Here is a 15,000-nt window from a genome sequence, read left to right on the forward strand (position 1 = left end):
ATGGTGAGTTTTATTAATTCATTAATTAATATATTTATTTGTTTGTTTGTTTATTTTTGAGGGATGCCTTTGTGTGTTTTATATTTATTTTATTTATCTTTTATTTTTTTTAATCAAATCTCTTATTGTTTAAGTGATAAAATCCATGTTCTTTTCTGAATTTGGAGAATAAAAAAGATCATCATTCAACATGCGAATTGTAAAAAAAAAAATTAGACATTTTTCATCTTTCAAGAAAATTCAACTCAACAGCTTTAAAAAATAATAATAACTTAGACATTCTACCTGCCACAAAATTGTCACCAACTGTCTCTAAATCATCTAATTGATTCTACGCGTGGAATTAGATTCAATTCATGGTATCTGATTCCAATTCATGGTATAAATGATTCAATTCATGGTATATCTGATTCAATTCATGGTATATCTGATTCAATTCATGGTATATCTGATTCAATTCATGGTATATCTGATTCAATTCATGGTATATCTGATTCCATTCATGGTATATCTGATTCAATTCATGGTATATCTGATTCAATTCATGTTATCTGATTCATTCTGTTTCTGTTATTCAGTGGTATTTGATTCTTCATGTATATCTGATTCATTCATGGTATATTATTCTTTCATGGTATATCTGATTCAATTCATGGTATATCTGATTCAATTCATGGTAGCTGATGATCCTATATATGGTAACTGATTCTGTCCGCGGTATGTGATTTTATCTGCTTTTATTCGTGGGATTTGATTCTGTTCATCGAATTCTCTTCAAGGTATTTAATTTTTGATCCATGGTATCTAATTCTCTTCTTGATAAATCTGATTCTGTTCGTGATGCGGAATCCTCCGTTCCTTCGCCTCAGGACAAGAAGGACGTAGAGAAAGTGGGCGCGACCCCCCTGGCCGACAACTCGCCGACGGATCGCTATTTGTACGACATCATGGTCCACACCGGCGCCTTCCCGAGTTCAGGCACGGAGTCCAAGGTGGGTGGGTGGCTAGGGCGTGGGCAGGGGGGGGCGGAGTTGGGCGTGGGAGGAGGGGGATTGGGAGTGGGCGGGGGATGGGAGGTTGGGCGTGGGAGGGGGCGGGGGGAGGCGTGGGCGGTGGGGTTGGGCGTGGGCGGGGGGGTTGGGTGTGACGTTGGGTATAGGGGAGGGGTAGATATAGAGGTTGATGGGTGGGTGGGTTGGTGGGTGGGCGGGCTGGTGGGTGGGGAGGGATACATATATGGGTTGGTGGGCGAGTGGGTTGGTGGGTGGGAGGTTGGGGTGATTCTGTGGGCGGGTGGGTTGGTGGTTGGGTGGAAGGGGGAGGGTGGGGGAGTGTGATTGTGTGGGTGGGTTGGGCGGGCTGGATGGGGGTATAGGTGTGCTAGTGTAGGCGGGTGGGTCAGGTGTGTGTGTGTGTGTGTGTGTGTGTGTGTGTGTGTGTGTGTAGGGTGGGGGCTGTGCAGACATATCACACACACACACACACACACACACACACACACACACACACACACACACACACACACACACACACACACACACACACACACATACACACACTCACTCACTCACTCACTCACACCCACACCCATAACCCATACACCCATACACCCATGCACACACACACACACACACACACACACACACACACACACACAGTATGCACGACTTTGTGTCTATCTATTTTATATCCAACAGATAATCATCACCATGTTTACTCCTCCTCGCCTGCCTCCTTCTGGCGATTTTTAACAGACCTTCTTCATCCCCTCCTCCAGGTTCAGTTCCTGCTGGTGGGCGACTGGAACGAGACGGAGGTCCGGGCGCTGAACGAGGGCACCGAAAGACCTCTGCTCACTAGGGGCGCCTCCGACCACTTCGTCATGGCCACCGACAGGTAAACAAATGCTGCTCTGTCGGGACCGCGTTTCGTCTGCTTTGCGTTTTACTGTTTGGTGTTGTGTTCGGGGATTATGTAGAATGTGTTATGCTGTTCGGTGCTGTGTTAGGGTGTTATGTAGAATGTGTTGTGTTTTGTGCTTTATTAGAGGGTTATTTACAGTGTGCTATCCTGTATTGATTGTAACATGATGAACATGTTACAAACAATGGAATGATTGTGGAAAATGTGAAAGAGTTCACTTATCTTGGAGCTGTTTTAACTAATACATATGATGATTCACCGGAGATAAAAAGAAGAATTACCATTGCCAAAAACGCCACAATTGCTCTCAATAACATCTGGAAAGACCGAAGCATTACCTTACGGACAAAGCTGAGGTTATTGAACTCATTAGTTTTCCCAATTACATCATATGGCTCTGAGTGTTGGGTGCTGAAGTAGATAGACAAGAAAAAGATCAATAGTTTTGAAATGTGATGTTACAGACGACTACTGCGTATTAGCTGGACAGAGAAGAAGACGAATAATGAAGTGCTGAGAAAAATAAATTGTAAAGACCGGCTGTTGGACATCTTGAACAGGAGGAAATTAAAGTTTATTGGTCATGTAATGAGAAGTAAAAGTATTGAGAAAAACTTGCTGACAGGGATGGTGATAGGAAACAGAGGAAGAGGCAAATCGAAGACAAGACTGAGCGACAATATCAAAGATATTTGCGGGCTGTCGATGGTACAAGTGGAAAGAAAAGCGTAAGATCGAGTTTAGTGGCGAAGGATGGTGGAGAGGTCCACGGCTGCTCAGACATGAGCATACCGTTATTGATGATGATGCTGTTTAGCGTTAGGGGGATTATGTAGAATGTGTTATGCTGTTTGGTGCTGTGTTAGGGTGTTATGTACAGTGTGTTAAACGTCTATTTTTTGGGGGGATAAAGTGCTTTCTGGAATTTGTTCTTTATTGGAAATAGTACGTGCTTGGGTCAAATTAGAATGTATTGTGTGTGTGTGTGTGTGTGTGTGTGTGTGTGTGTGTGTGTGTGTGTGTGTGTGTGTGTGTGTGTGTGTGTATATGTGTGTGTGTATGTATATATATACATATATATAGGTATCTATTATAAATATAAATGCTGTCACACCATAAACACACCAAAATTCACAGATCTAACACACACCTATATCAGCATCAAAATCCCACCCCCACACCAAAACCCACACCCACACCCTTACCCACACCCACACCCACACCCTTACCCACACCCCTCCTTTTCCCACAGGCCGCTGGGACCCTTACAGTACCTGCGAATCTGGCACGACAACTCGGGTAAAGGAAAAAAAGCATCTTGGTATTTCGCGTACATGGTGGTCAAGGACATACAAACTGGAGAGGAATTTCAGTTTATTAATAATCAGTGGTTGGCGGTGGAGGAGGGTGACGGGCAGGTGTGTATAGTGTGTGGTCTGATTAGTCGTGTTCTTGCGTGTTCTGTTTAGTTGTGTTCTTGCGTGTTCTGTTTAGTTGTGTTCTTGCGTGTTCTGTTTAGTTGTGTTCTTGCTTGTTCTGTTTAGTTGTGTTCTTGCTTGTTCTGTTTAGTTGTGTTCTTGCGTGTTCTGTTTAGTTGTGTTCTTGCGTGTTCTGTTTAGTTGTGTTCTTGCGTGTTCTGTTTAGTTGTGTTCTTGCGTGTTCTGTTTAGTTGTGTTCTTGCGTGTTCTGTTTAGTTGTGTTCTTGCGTGTTCTGTTTAGTGTGTTCTTGCGTGTTCTTAATCTTAATCTTTTGGTTGATTTTTTTTCTTTGGTTTAGATTAGGAATAGATATATATGAAATAAGTAACTTTTTTTGGATTTAGAGTCGGTTGATAAAGAATAGGTAACGAAGAATTGTTTGGATTAAGAATAGATAAATATAAAGAATAGGTAATATTTTTTTATTTAGAATAGATCTATGAAGAATAGCTAATGAAGATTTTTTTTTTTAATTGAGAAATGGTCTATAAAGAATAGGTGCGAGAGATTTATTAGATTGAGATTTTTTTTGGGATTAAGAATAGATCTGTAAAAAGTAGGTAATGAAGATTTTTTGATTAAGAATAAATCTATTAAGATAGATGATTAAGATTTTTTGGATTAAGAATAGGTTTATAATGATAGGTGATTAAGATTTTTCAAAATTAAGAATTGACCCATAATGATAGTGATTGAAATTTTTGAATAGGAATAAATATGTAAATAAAAGCTGATTATATTTTATATTAAGGATAGATCTATAAAGAATGAGTAATCAAGATCTTTCCAGAATGACAATATATCTATAAAAATAGGCAATTAAAATATTTCTTTAGATTATAAGTAAATTTATAGAGACTAGCGAATTTATTTATTTTTTAGATTAGGAATAGTTTTGTTTTTACATTAAAGGTGAAACATGTTTTTTTTTTTAATGAGGTTCGTCCCCATATAGATTTTTTTTTCTCACTCATTCAGTACCGTGGCCCTGATCCAGTTCTTATGAATAGTAATCCAGTATAATACAGTTAAAATTAATCATTATGTAAATCACCGCAGCGGTTCATTGATTCAGAGCCTGCAGTTCATTTTGCAACTGGGACATTCGTGACTAAGGAAGAAAGTGTGGGCCCGGAAGAGAAGGAGAGATTCGTTATGGAGTTAATTTTGCTACTTGGACATTCGTGACTAAGGGAGAAAGTGTGGGCCCGGAAGAGAAGGAGAGATTAGTGATGGAGTTAATTTTGCAACTGGGACACTCGTGACTATGGGAGAAAGTGTGGGCCCGGGAGGAAAATAGAGATTCGTTATGGAGAGCCGGTATTGGGCCACTTTCTATGTCCTTAGAATGAAAATTTAATGATTTAATGATTTAATTAGAATAAAGATTTAATGACTGATGCGTCATTCTTAAAAATGCAATGACCCTTTCAGGCGAGGTCGAAGATTAACTTAGGATTAGGATTAGGGTAAAGATTAGGATAAAAGGCTGGCACTGGCACCACTTGCAAGGTATTGAAAAAAAAAAAAAAAAAATCATACGATAAATAAAGAAAGTTAATTCGGCCATTTCTAAAAAAAAAAGTCGTCACAGAAGCCGAAATGTAAATGATAAATAATGAAGTAATAAAGACGTGATTAAAGTGAAATGAGAATTGATAAAGATAACACAATAAGACGAAAATAAATGACTAGATCAAACGATAAAAAAAAATAAAAAATGATCGACAAATTGATAAATGAACAAAACACCACATATTTTTTTTCTCATCATCACCGACCTGCTTTGGATGTAATTAGCGACGGTTCTAAAAAAAAAAAAAAGAATGCCTTTTAATTAGTGCCAGGCATTGAAATAATACGCACAAATGGAAGGCAAGACAATAATTCGAATGCATATGAAGGTCTTTCTCTTTTGCCTTGATTAATTAATGGCTCATGTGTCTCTTCTCGGGGTTAAAGGCTGTGGGCGAGTCCACGGCGGTTCTGTTGTCTTTATGTCTCTACCTGTCTTTCGTCCTCGTTTCGTTTTCGTTTCGTTTTCGTTTTCGTTTCGTTTTCGGTCGTTTTATTTCGTTTTGTTTCGTTTTGTTGTTGGTTTCTTGGGGTGTTTCTGTGTGATTTTTTTTTTTTTCATTTTTCTTCTTCTGTTTTTTTACTCTTTCTTTCTTTTTCTCTGTCTCTGTCTCTTTCTCTTTTCTTTCTCTCTGTTTCTCTCTTTTTCGCTCCTTTTCTCTCCTTTTCTCTTCCTCTTTTTGACTTTCTCCTTTTCTCTTTCTCTTTTTGTCTTTCTCTTTTTCTCTTTTTCTCTTTTCTCTTTTTTTTTTTCTCTCTTCTCTCTCTCTCTCTCTCTCTCTCTCCCCAACTTACCCTCCTCCCTCCTCTTCCACCCTCCCCCACCCCTTCTCTCTCCCCCACCCCTCTCCCACCCCATCTCTCTCCCCCAACCCTCCCCCACTCAACCCTCCCCCAACCGTCACCCACCCCTTCTCTCTCCCCCACCCCTCCCCCACTCAGCACTCACCGCCCCTTCTCTCTCCGCCTCCACCGCCTCCGCGTCGACGAGCAGATCGACCGCTTGATCCCCGTGGCGGGCGAACAGCAACTGCGCGACTACACCCACGTATTCAGCAAGACGGTCGAGAAGAACATGTCAGACGATCACCTGTGGTTCAGCGTGTTCCTCAAGCCGGCCAGGTCGAGGTTCACGCGCGTGCAGCGGCTGTCGGCGTGCATGGCGCTGCTCTACCTGTCTATGCTGGCGAACGCGATGTTTTATCAGCAGGTATGGAGTGGGGAGGGGGCGGTGGGAAGGGGGGGAGAGGAGAGAGAGAGAGAGAGAGAGAGAGAGAGAGAGAGAGAGAGAGAGAGAGAGAGAGAGAGAAAGAGAGAGAGAGAGAGAGAGAGGAGACAGAGAGAGAGAGAGAGAGAGAGAGAGAGAGAGAGAGAGAGAGAGAGAGAGAGAGAGAGAGAGAGAGAGAGACTAAAGCTTATAGTACTAACATATATACATTCTTCTATATATGTCTTCGTCCATATCTGTATGTTCATATAGATATTTCTTCAATTATTTCTGTTTATCTAGGAATTCTTTTCTTCAGAAATTTCTTCATATCCACACATTTCCTCCACAAATTTCTTCATATTCACATTGCCTTCACAAATCTCTCCATATCCACACATTTTTTATATCCACAACCATTTCCTTCACAAATCTCTCCATATCCACACAATTTTTCATATCCAAACCATTTCCCTTCACAAATCTCTCCATATCCACACAATTCTTCATATCCAAACCATTTCCCTTCACAAATCTCTCCATATCCACACATTTCTTCATATCCACAACCATTTCCCTTCACAAAATTCCCTCCGAACCACCCCGCATTACCCCCCACCCTCCCTCCCTCCTCCCCCAGGTCCCCGACTCCCCAGCCTCGGGCGGTCTCAACCTCGGCCCCTTCAGCGTGTCTCCTGAAGCCATGGGCGTGGGTTTCATGAGCAACCTGGTGGTGTTCCCGCCCTCGTTCCTCATCGTCTTCTTCTTCCGCAAGTCACGCCCTCGGAAGGCCAAGCGGTCGAGGCTGAAGGAGGCGCTGGCGAGGCAGAACCCGGGTGTTTATGGTGAGTTCGTTACGTGTGTGTGTTTTTTTTTTTTTAGTTTTTATGACTTTGTTTTTATTTGTTTTTCATTTATTATTAGAGAGAGAGAGAGAGAGAGAGAGAGAGAGAGAGAGAGAATGAGAGAGAGATGCTCATTTCTCTTTTCATTCTTCTTATCTTCAATATTCGCTTTTATTTTCATTCATGTTCACTCTTTTCCTAGCATTTAACGTAGCATTTTTGGGCCAGTGAGTCTTATCATATCTATGGTCGAGGCGTCAATATTTTCGATCCTTTGATAAGGCATTTTAAACGATTTTGTGTGACAATTTATAAAAGTTTTTGCGTGTGTACATGTACATATGCGCGTGTACATGTACATATGCGTGTGTACATGTGCGTGTGTATACCGAGCCCACTGAAGCACCCTTATCACCTCCCCGTCACTATACTCCTTCTGCAGGAGCCACGCTGGAGGCCGGGGAGGGCCCAAGGCGAGGCAAATTCACGTCCCTGTCTGGCCCTCGACCTGCCTCGTCCACGGCACTCACGCAGCCCTCGTGTGGGGTTACGGTGGCGCCTGACGAGAAACGCCCGGAGGAGGCGATGCAGAAGGAGGAGGAGAAGAAGAAGAAGAAGAAGGGAAAGGAAGAAGAGAAGAAGAAGAAGGGGAAGGAGGAGGAGGAGGAAGACGAGACGGTATTGTTCATTCCTTTATTTACTATTTATTTTGTTCTATGGCGATGACAACTTTTATTATCATTTTCATCATCGTTTCTTAATGTCATTATCGTTGTTTTTTTTCTGCCTCCATTACCTTCACCCTCCCCCTCGACTCCTGCAGAAGGGGCGCCGACGGGGCAGGAAGCTCACCCTGCCGTGGTGGTGCGTGATCATCGCGTGGGTGCTCTGCGTCATCAGCATCGCCACGGCCGTGTTCTTCCTGTGGGCGTACGGGATCCAGTTCGGCAACGAGAAGGCGACGAAGTGGCTGACGGCGCTCATCACCTCGATCTTCTCGTCGGCTCTCTTCACGCAGCCCGTCAAGGTAGGGGGGGGGGATGGGAGGATGGGAGGGAGGGAGGAGGAGGGAAGGTGGGTAAGAGGAGGAGGGAGGGTAAGAGGAGGAGTGGGTAAGAGGGAGGAAGGGAGGAAGGGAGGAGGGGAGGAAGGGGGAAAGGGGGTAGAGGGGGAGGGAGGGGGGAAGAGGGGGAGGGAGGGGGAAAGAGGGGGAGGGAGGGGGGAAGAGGGGGAGGGAGGGGGAAAGAGGGGGAAGGAGGAAGGGAGGGAAATACATATCGGATTTTTTTTTCCTTTTCTTGCGCATTAATTACTGACAGTGTTTTTTTAAATTCTTTGTATATCCTTTTCATTTGTTTGTGTACTAGCTTCAGGGGTTATATCTATTTTTCTTTATTTTGATTATATTCTGGATTTTCTTTGTTCTATATACGTGGTGATTTCTTTTATTTTCTTTCTTTTTTCTTATAAAGTACATTTTCAAATGTCTGTGAATTATTTGTATTTAGATTGGGTGCTGTTTTATTTATTTATTTATAAACTGAATTTCTTTTGGTTTATGTGTAACGGTTTTTATCTATACTGATATTTTTTAGTTGGGAGAGAGAGAGAGAGAGAGAGAGAGAGAGAGAGAGAGAGAGAGAGAGAGAGAGAGAGAGAGAAAGAGAGAGAGAGAGAGAGAGAGAAAGAAAGAGAGAGAAAGAGAAAGGGAGAGAGAGAGAGAGAGAGAGAGAGAGGGAGAAAAGAGAAAGAGAAAGAGAAAGAGAGCAAGAGAAAGAGAAAGATCAAAAGATCAAGATAGAAAGAGCAAGAGCAAGAGAAAGATCAACAGCTCAAGAGCGAGAGAGAAAGAGAGAGAAAAAAGAAGAGAGTTTCCTCACACCTCGTCCTCCAGATCTACCTGATGGCGATGCTCCTGTCGTGGATCCTGAAGCGGCCGATCGACGAGCACGAGGACTACGACGATGACGAGGAGGAGGTCGACCTCGGGAGCGACGAGAAGTACCTCCACCGCCCGCCCTCCGCCGGGAGTGAGTGCCGCCCTCCGCGCGCCCACGCTCACGGACGTGCACACACGCGGAGATGCATGTACACAGGGGCACGTACAGAGACGCACGCTCACGGACATAGACACGTGTGGAGATACATGTATACACTGGCACGTACAGAGACGCACGCACATGGACATGCACACGTGCGAAGATGTTTGCATTCACGTGCACGTACAGAGACGCACGCTGACGGACATAGACACGTGTATACACGGGCACTTACAGAGAATCACGTACATGAACGTGGACATGCGCGGAGATACATGGGAACGGACAGAGACGCACGTTCACGGACATGTACACGCGCGGAGATACATACATACACAGGCACGTTTAGAGATGCATAGAGATATGCTCATAAACGCAAGCATATATACGGACAGAGACGCACACGGATACTCTCGCACACGAATGCACATACACGGACACGTACATAGCCGTCCACGGACACGATATTGATATATTTTTTTCCTCTACGTTTTTTATCAGAATTTTTTCTTTGTTTCTTCCTGTCTTCCTTCTTTTACAATGTTATCCTATTTGATTTTCTTAAAATCTGATAATTTTTGCCCACGATTCTCATTCCTTTTCAAAATTTCATAAAAACAATAAGGTTGAAAATGAAGTATGAACTCTTTAATTTTCACACTTGCCTTATTTTAAGCCAAATTACATTGTTCGCATCATTCATCCTCTTTGATACATAATAATTTTTTTAAAAAAGGATTCTAAAACAAACATAATTTTCCTCACTCAAATAACCCCCCTTTTCCCTCCTCCCCTTTCCTCCCATTTCCCTACTTCCCCTTTCTACCCCTTTTAATTTTTTTTCCCCCCTTTTCCTTCCTCCCCTCCTCCCTCCCTTTTTTTCCCCCCCCCTCCCCCCCTCCCTCTTTCCCCCCCCCCCCTTTTTTCCCCTCATCTTCCCCCTCTCCCCTCCCATTCCTCCCTCATCTCCCTTTCCCCTTCTCTCCTTTCCCTCCCTCATCCTCTCCCTCTTTCCTCCTCACTCTCTCCTTTCCTCCTCACCTCCTCTCCCTATTCTCCTCACCCTCTCCTCTTTCCTTCCTCATCCTCTCCCTTTCCTCCTTCCTCCACTCTTTCCTCCTCACTCCTCCCCTATTCCTCCCTCACTCCTCTCCCTCTTTCCTCCCTCACTCCTCTCCCTCTTTCTCCCTCCCTCCTCCCCCTTTCCCTCCCCTCCTCTCCCCTCCTCCTCTCCACTCCTTTCCTCTCCCCCTTCCTCCCACATCCTCTCCCTCTTTTCCTCCTCCTCCTTCCCTCTTCCTCCAACCCTCCTCTCCCACCTTTCTCCCTCCTCCTCCCCTTTCACCTCACCCTCCCCCTCCCTCCTTTCCCCCTCCTCCCTCCCACCCTTCTTCCCTCCCCTCCCCGCCCCCACCCTCCCCCCCACTCACCCCACCCTCCTCCTCCCCCCCCTCCATCCCTCTCCCCCACCCTCCATCCCTCTCCCCCACCCTTCCTTCCCTCTCCCCCAACCTCCATCCCTCTTCCATCCCTCTCCCAAACCCCCCCCCTCCCCAACCCCCCCCCCCCCCCCCACCCCCTCTCCCCAAACCCCCCATCCCTCCCCCCCCCCCCCCCCCTCCATCCCCCCCCCCCCCCCCACCCCTCCCAACCCCCCCCCCCCCCCCCCCCCCTCTCCCCCACCCTCCCTCCCTCTCCCCCACCCTCCATCCCTCTCCCCCACCCTCCATCCCCTCCCCCCCCCTCCCTCCCTCTCCCCCCCTCCATCCCTCTCCCCCCCCCCCCCCTTCCCCAAATTTCCCCCTACCCCCCCCCTCCCCCCCCCTCCCCCTTTTCCCCCCCCCCCCCTCCCTCTCCCCAACCCTCCTCCCTTCCCCCTCCACACCCTCCTCTCCCCCCTCCCCACCCTCCTCCCTTCCCCCACCCCACCCCCCCCCACCCCCATCCCTCTCCCCCACCCTCCATCCCTCTCCCCCACTCTCCATCCCTTTCCCCCCCCCCCCTCCATCCCCCTCCCCCACCCCCCACCCTCCCCCTCTCCCCCTTTCCATCCCTCCCCCCCCCCCTCCATCCCCTCCCCCCCCCCTCCATCCCCCTCCCCACCCCCCTCCCTCTCCCCCACCCCCTCCTCATCCCCTAGGACCCCGCACCCGCTCGCAGATCCAGGTGGGGCCCGGGTTGAGTCCCGAGGAGCTGGCGGCGGCGAGGGAACGCAGAGAGAAGGAGCTAGCCATGCAGGACCTTCTGCTGGAGATCCTCGTCTATCTCATCTTCCTGTACTTGATCCTGTCCGTGAGCTACGGCGCCAGGGATCCCCACGTCTACTACATGAGAAGTAATGTGGAGAATATCTTCGTTAAGAGTTTGTCGCCAACGTGCCCGGCTTTCGAGGAGGTGAGGCGTGGGGTGGGGGTGGGGGGGGGGGAGGGGGGGAGGGGGGGGGGGGAGAGGGGGGAAGGGGGGGGGGGGGGAGGGAGGAGGAAGGGTTTTTTGGGAAAAAGGGGGGGGGGGAGTGGGGGGGGGGAGGATGGAGGGGGAGAGGGAAAAGGGGGAAAAAGAGGGGGGGAGAGATAAGAGGGATGGGGAGAGATAGAGGGGGGATAGCGAGACGAGGCGAGGGGAGAGAGACAGAGAAAGGAGGCGAGACGAGAGCAAAAGGGGAGAGAGAGAGAGTGGAAAAGAGAGAGGGGGAAGAGAGAGAGAGGAGGGAAAGAGAGAGAGAGAGAGGAAGAGATGAGAGAGAGAGAGAGGGAGAGAGAGAGAGAGAGAGAGAGAGTGAAAGAGAGAGAGAGAGAGAGAGAGTGAAAGAGAGAGATAGAGAGAGAGTGAAAGAGAGAGAGAGAGAGAGAGAGAGGGAGAGAGAGAGAGAGAGAGAGAGAGAAAGAGAGAGAGGAGAGAGAGAGAGAGAGAGAGAGAGAGAGAGAGAGAAAGAGAGACAGAGAGAGACAGACAGACAGAGAAAAAGAAGAGAAAGAGAGAATGATTAAAAAAAAGGAAGAAGAGAAAGAAAATGATAGAAAGAGAAAAACAGAAAGAGAAAAGATAGAAAGAGAAAGCGAAAGAGAAAGAGGAAGAGAGGGAAAGAGAAAAACAGAATGGGAAAGAGAGAAAGATAAAGAAGAAAAAGCGAAATAGAGAGTGAAAGAGAAAGAGAGACACAGAGACCAAAACCAAGAACGAGAGATAAAGAAAATGAATAATGAAAACGATAAACGGAACGACCAACAGACAGAACACTTACGCGCCATAAAACACAGCACAGGTGTTTCTCAACAGAGCAATAAACATTATTAGTGTTAAATGAATCCTGTGAATTATTATTAAATGATCAGCGGCGTGAAATGGGGGGAGGGGGAGGGGGGGGAGGGTCAACACAGGGCTTCTCCGGGTAAATAAGGCATCAGTAATAATAATAAGAGTTTTTTTACGCACAGATTATTAAAATGCGAGAGAGAGGTGTTTATTTTTATTGTGAAATTTTCCATGAGCAATTTATATACAGATGTTTTGTGTTTTTAAAAATGTAATTCGACTATTATTGTTGCTATAATTATTATTACAACATTTATTGTTACTACTATTAATATTACTATTGCTACTATTACTACTAAACCTACTACTACTACTACTACTACTACTACTACCACCAAAACTACTAACACTACTGTTGCTGCTAACACTACCACTACTACTTCACTACTACTACAACTATTACTACTACTTCTACTACTACTACTAGTATAACTACTATTACTATAACTACTACTAATGTAACTACTATGGCTATAACTGATACTACTATAACTACTACAACTGCATCTACTACTAATATAACTACTGCTATAGCTACTACTACTAAAACTAATACTACTGCAACTACTGCTACTACCATTATCACTGCCACTGCCACCACTACCATTGCCGCTACTATTACTACAACTTAGTGTTGTTGTAGTAGTAGTAGTAGTAGTAGTAGTAGTAGTAGTCTCTGACCTTACCCCCTCCTTCCCCTTGACGTTATCCCCCCCTTCACCCTTCCCCACCCTCCTTGACCTTCCCCTCCCCCCCTTGACCTCCCCTTTCGCCCCTTCACCTTAACCCTCCCCTTTGACCTTCCCCCTTGACCTTTCCCTTCCTCTATCACGTTACCCTTCCCTCCCTTGACCTTATCCGCCTATGACCTCCCCCTTCCCCTTTGACCTCCCCCTTGATCTTACCCTTCCCCTCCCCCTTGACCTCATCCCCCTTTGACCTTCCCCCTGGACCTCACCCCCCCCTCCCTCCCTCCCCAGGCCGTCCTCGAGAGTCACCTGTGGTGCTGGGCGCGCGAGGTGTTGGTCCCCAGCCTGCTCGACACCCGGCTGTACACGGGGGAGCGCCGCCCCCAGGACATGTGCGGGACGATAGCTGATCACGTGACCTTCCTCCTGGGCCATGCGATCTTCCGGCAAATTCGTATTCGGCCAGGTAGGGGGCGTAGCCTTCCGTAGGGTTCGTAGGGTTCGTGGCGTTCGTAGCGTCCGTAGGGTTTGTGATTTTTTTTTTTTTTTTTTTTTTTTTTATGCTCTTTTTTGGAGGGGGGGGGGTATTTCTTCTTTTTGGTTGTTTCTTTCTTTTGTGTGTGTGTATTTTTTTTTCTTTTTCCTCTTCTCCATTTTCTCTTCCTCCAGTTTCCCTTATTCTTCCTGTTCGTCTGTAGTATTTTTTGTAAATGTTTTAAAAAGTAATATTTTTGTTTTTAAAACGCAATTCTGAAGGCTATTTTTCTTTATTTCTTATATAATGTGTTCCTTGTTTCGTTTTATTTATTTTATTTTTTTCGTTTAGCCTTTTCTATTTCAGTAATTTATTTTTGTTTGTATTTCTCTTTTTATGTCTTTATTTTTTTATTTTTCCTTTCTTTTTTTTTCCTTTCTTGTTTTTTCTTTCTCCTCTTTATCATAGTCTTCTTCTTCCGTCTCTTTCTCCTTTTCTCGTATTTATAATTATAAAGAACAGCTGAATTAGAAAGAACAGCAAAGATGTTTTTTAAATATTTATAATGCATTTTAAATCCAATTTTAGATACCAGATGTTAATTTTTATTACAAATCTTAAATTTCGACACCTTTTTTTTTCTTCAAAATTTTGGGCCCAGTGACAATAGCGACAGGACAGCTATACCAAATAATTGTAATGAGATAACATAAAATCCAGTTCATTAATTAATATCCATTGCTAATTACGGAATAGTATGGTTGGATGAGCCTTTTCTTTCTTTCTCTATCTATTGATCTATCTATCCGTCTATCTATCTACCTATCTATCTGTCTATCTATCTGTCTATCTGTCTATCTATCTGTTTATCTATCTGTCTGTCTAACTATCTGTCTAGGTATCTATTTCTCTATCTATCTATCTGTCTATCTATCTATCTATCTATCTATCTATCTATCTATCTATCTATCTATCTATCTATCTATCTACCTATCTAATCTATCTATCCATCTCCCCATAAGTCCTCCGCTCGTCCCAACCTCCTCATCACTCATCTTCATCTTCATTCCCTTTAACCTATAACCTATATATAAAACCCCTTAATTCCTATAACTCCTCCTCCTCCCCCCCCCTCCACACACCCCCTCCCCAGGTAATCCGAATCGTCACCCGGCCACGCACGAGAACCAAAGAAGACGACCGTGACTTTGGCTTCGGCTGGAACGAGACCGCGCCCACGGAATCGCACTTCGATTACAAGTCCGCGTTCAAGATCCACGGATTTCCTTACGAGGGAACGATGGATACGTGAGTTTGTGGCGCGGTTCCTGTTACTGCTTTGTTGTTGTTGTTGTTGTTACTGCTACTTATATTATCATTGTTATTGTTGTTGTTGTTGTTGTTACTGTTGTTACTGCTACTTATATTATCACTGTGTTGTTGTTCTTGTTGTTGT

General features: G+C 45.2%; 1 protein-coding gene across 1 annotated transcript in view; it reads left to right on the top strand.

The window, feature by feature from the left end:
• The window catches only part of LOC119578599 (polycystic kidney disease protein 1-like 2), a 23,260-nt gene that overhangs the window by 5,805 nt on the left and 2,455 nt on the right, over positions 1-15,000 (top strand). The window contains exons 5-14 of the mRNA XM_037926164.1: positions 1-3; positions 870-992; positions 1,778-1,896; positions 3,176-3,341; positions 5,972-6,187; positions 6,825-7,151; positions 7,853-8,056; positions 8,924-9,407; positions 11,209-11,462; positions 14,698-14,852. The exon at positions 1-3 is cut by the window's left edge and continues 201 nt beyond it. Coding sequence (XP_037782092.1) covers positions 1-3; positions 870-992; positions 1,778-1,896; positions 3,176-3,341; positions 5,972-6,187; positions 6,825-7,151; positions 7,853-8,056; positions 8,924-9,407; positions 11,209-11,462; positions 14,698-14,852 — 2,051 coding nt within the window. The remainder of the gene's footprint in view (positions 4-869; positions 993-1,777; positions 1,897-3,175; positions 3,342-5,971; positions 6,188-6,824; positions 7,152-7,852; positions 8,057-8,923; positions 9,408-11,208; positions 11,463-14,697; positions 14,853-15,000) is intronic.

Source organism: Penaeus monodon, chromosome 11 (genome assembly GCF_015228065.2).
Source record: "Penaeus monodon isolate SGIC_2016 chromosome 11, NSTDA_Pmon_1, whole genome shotgun sequence".
Taxonomy (NCBI): Eukaryota; Metazoa; Arthropoda; class Malacostraca; order Decapoda; family Penaeidae; genus Penaeus; species Penaeus monodon.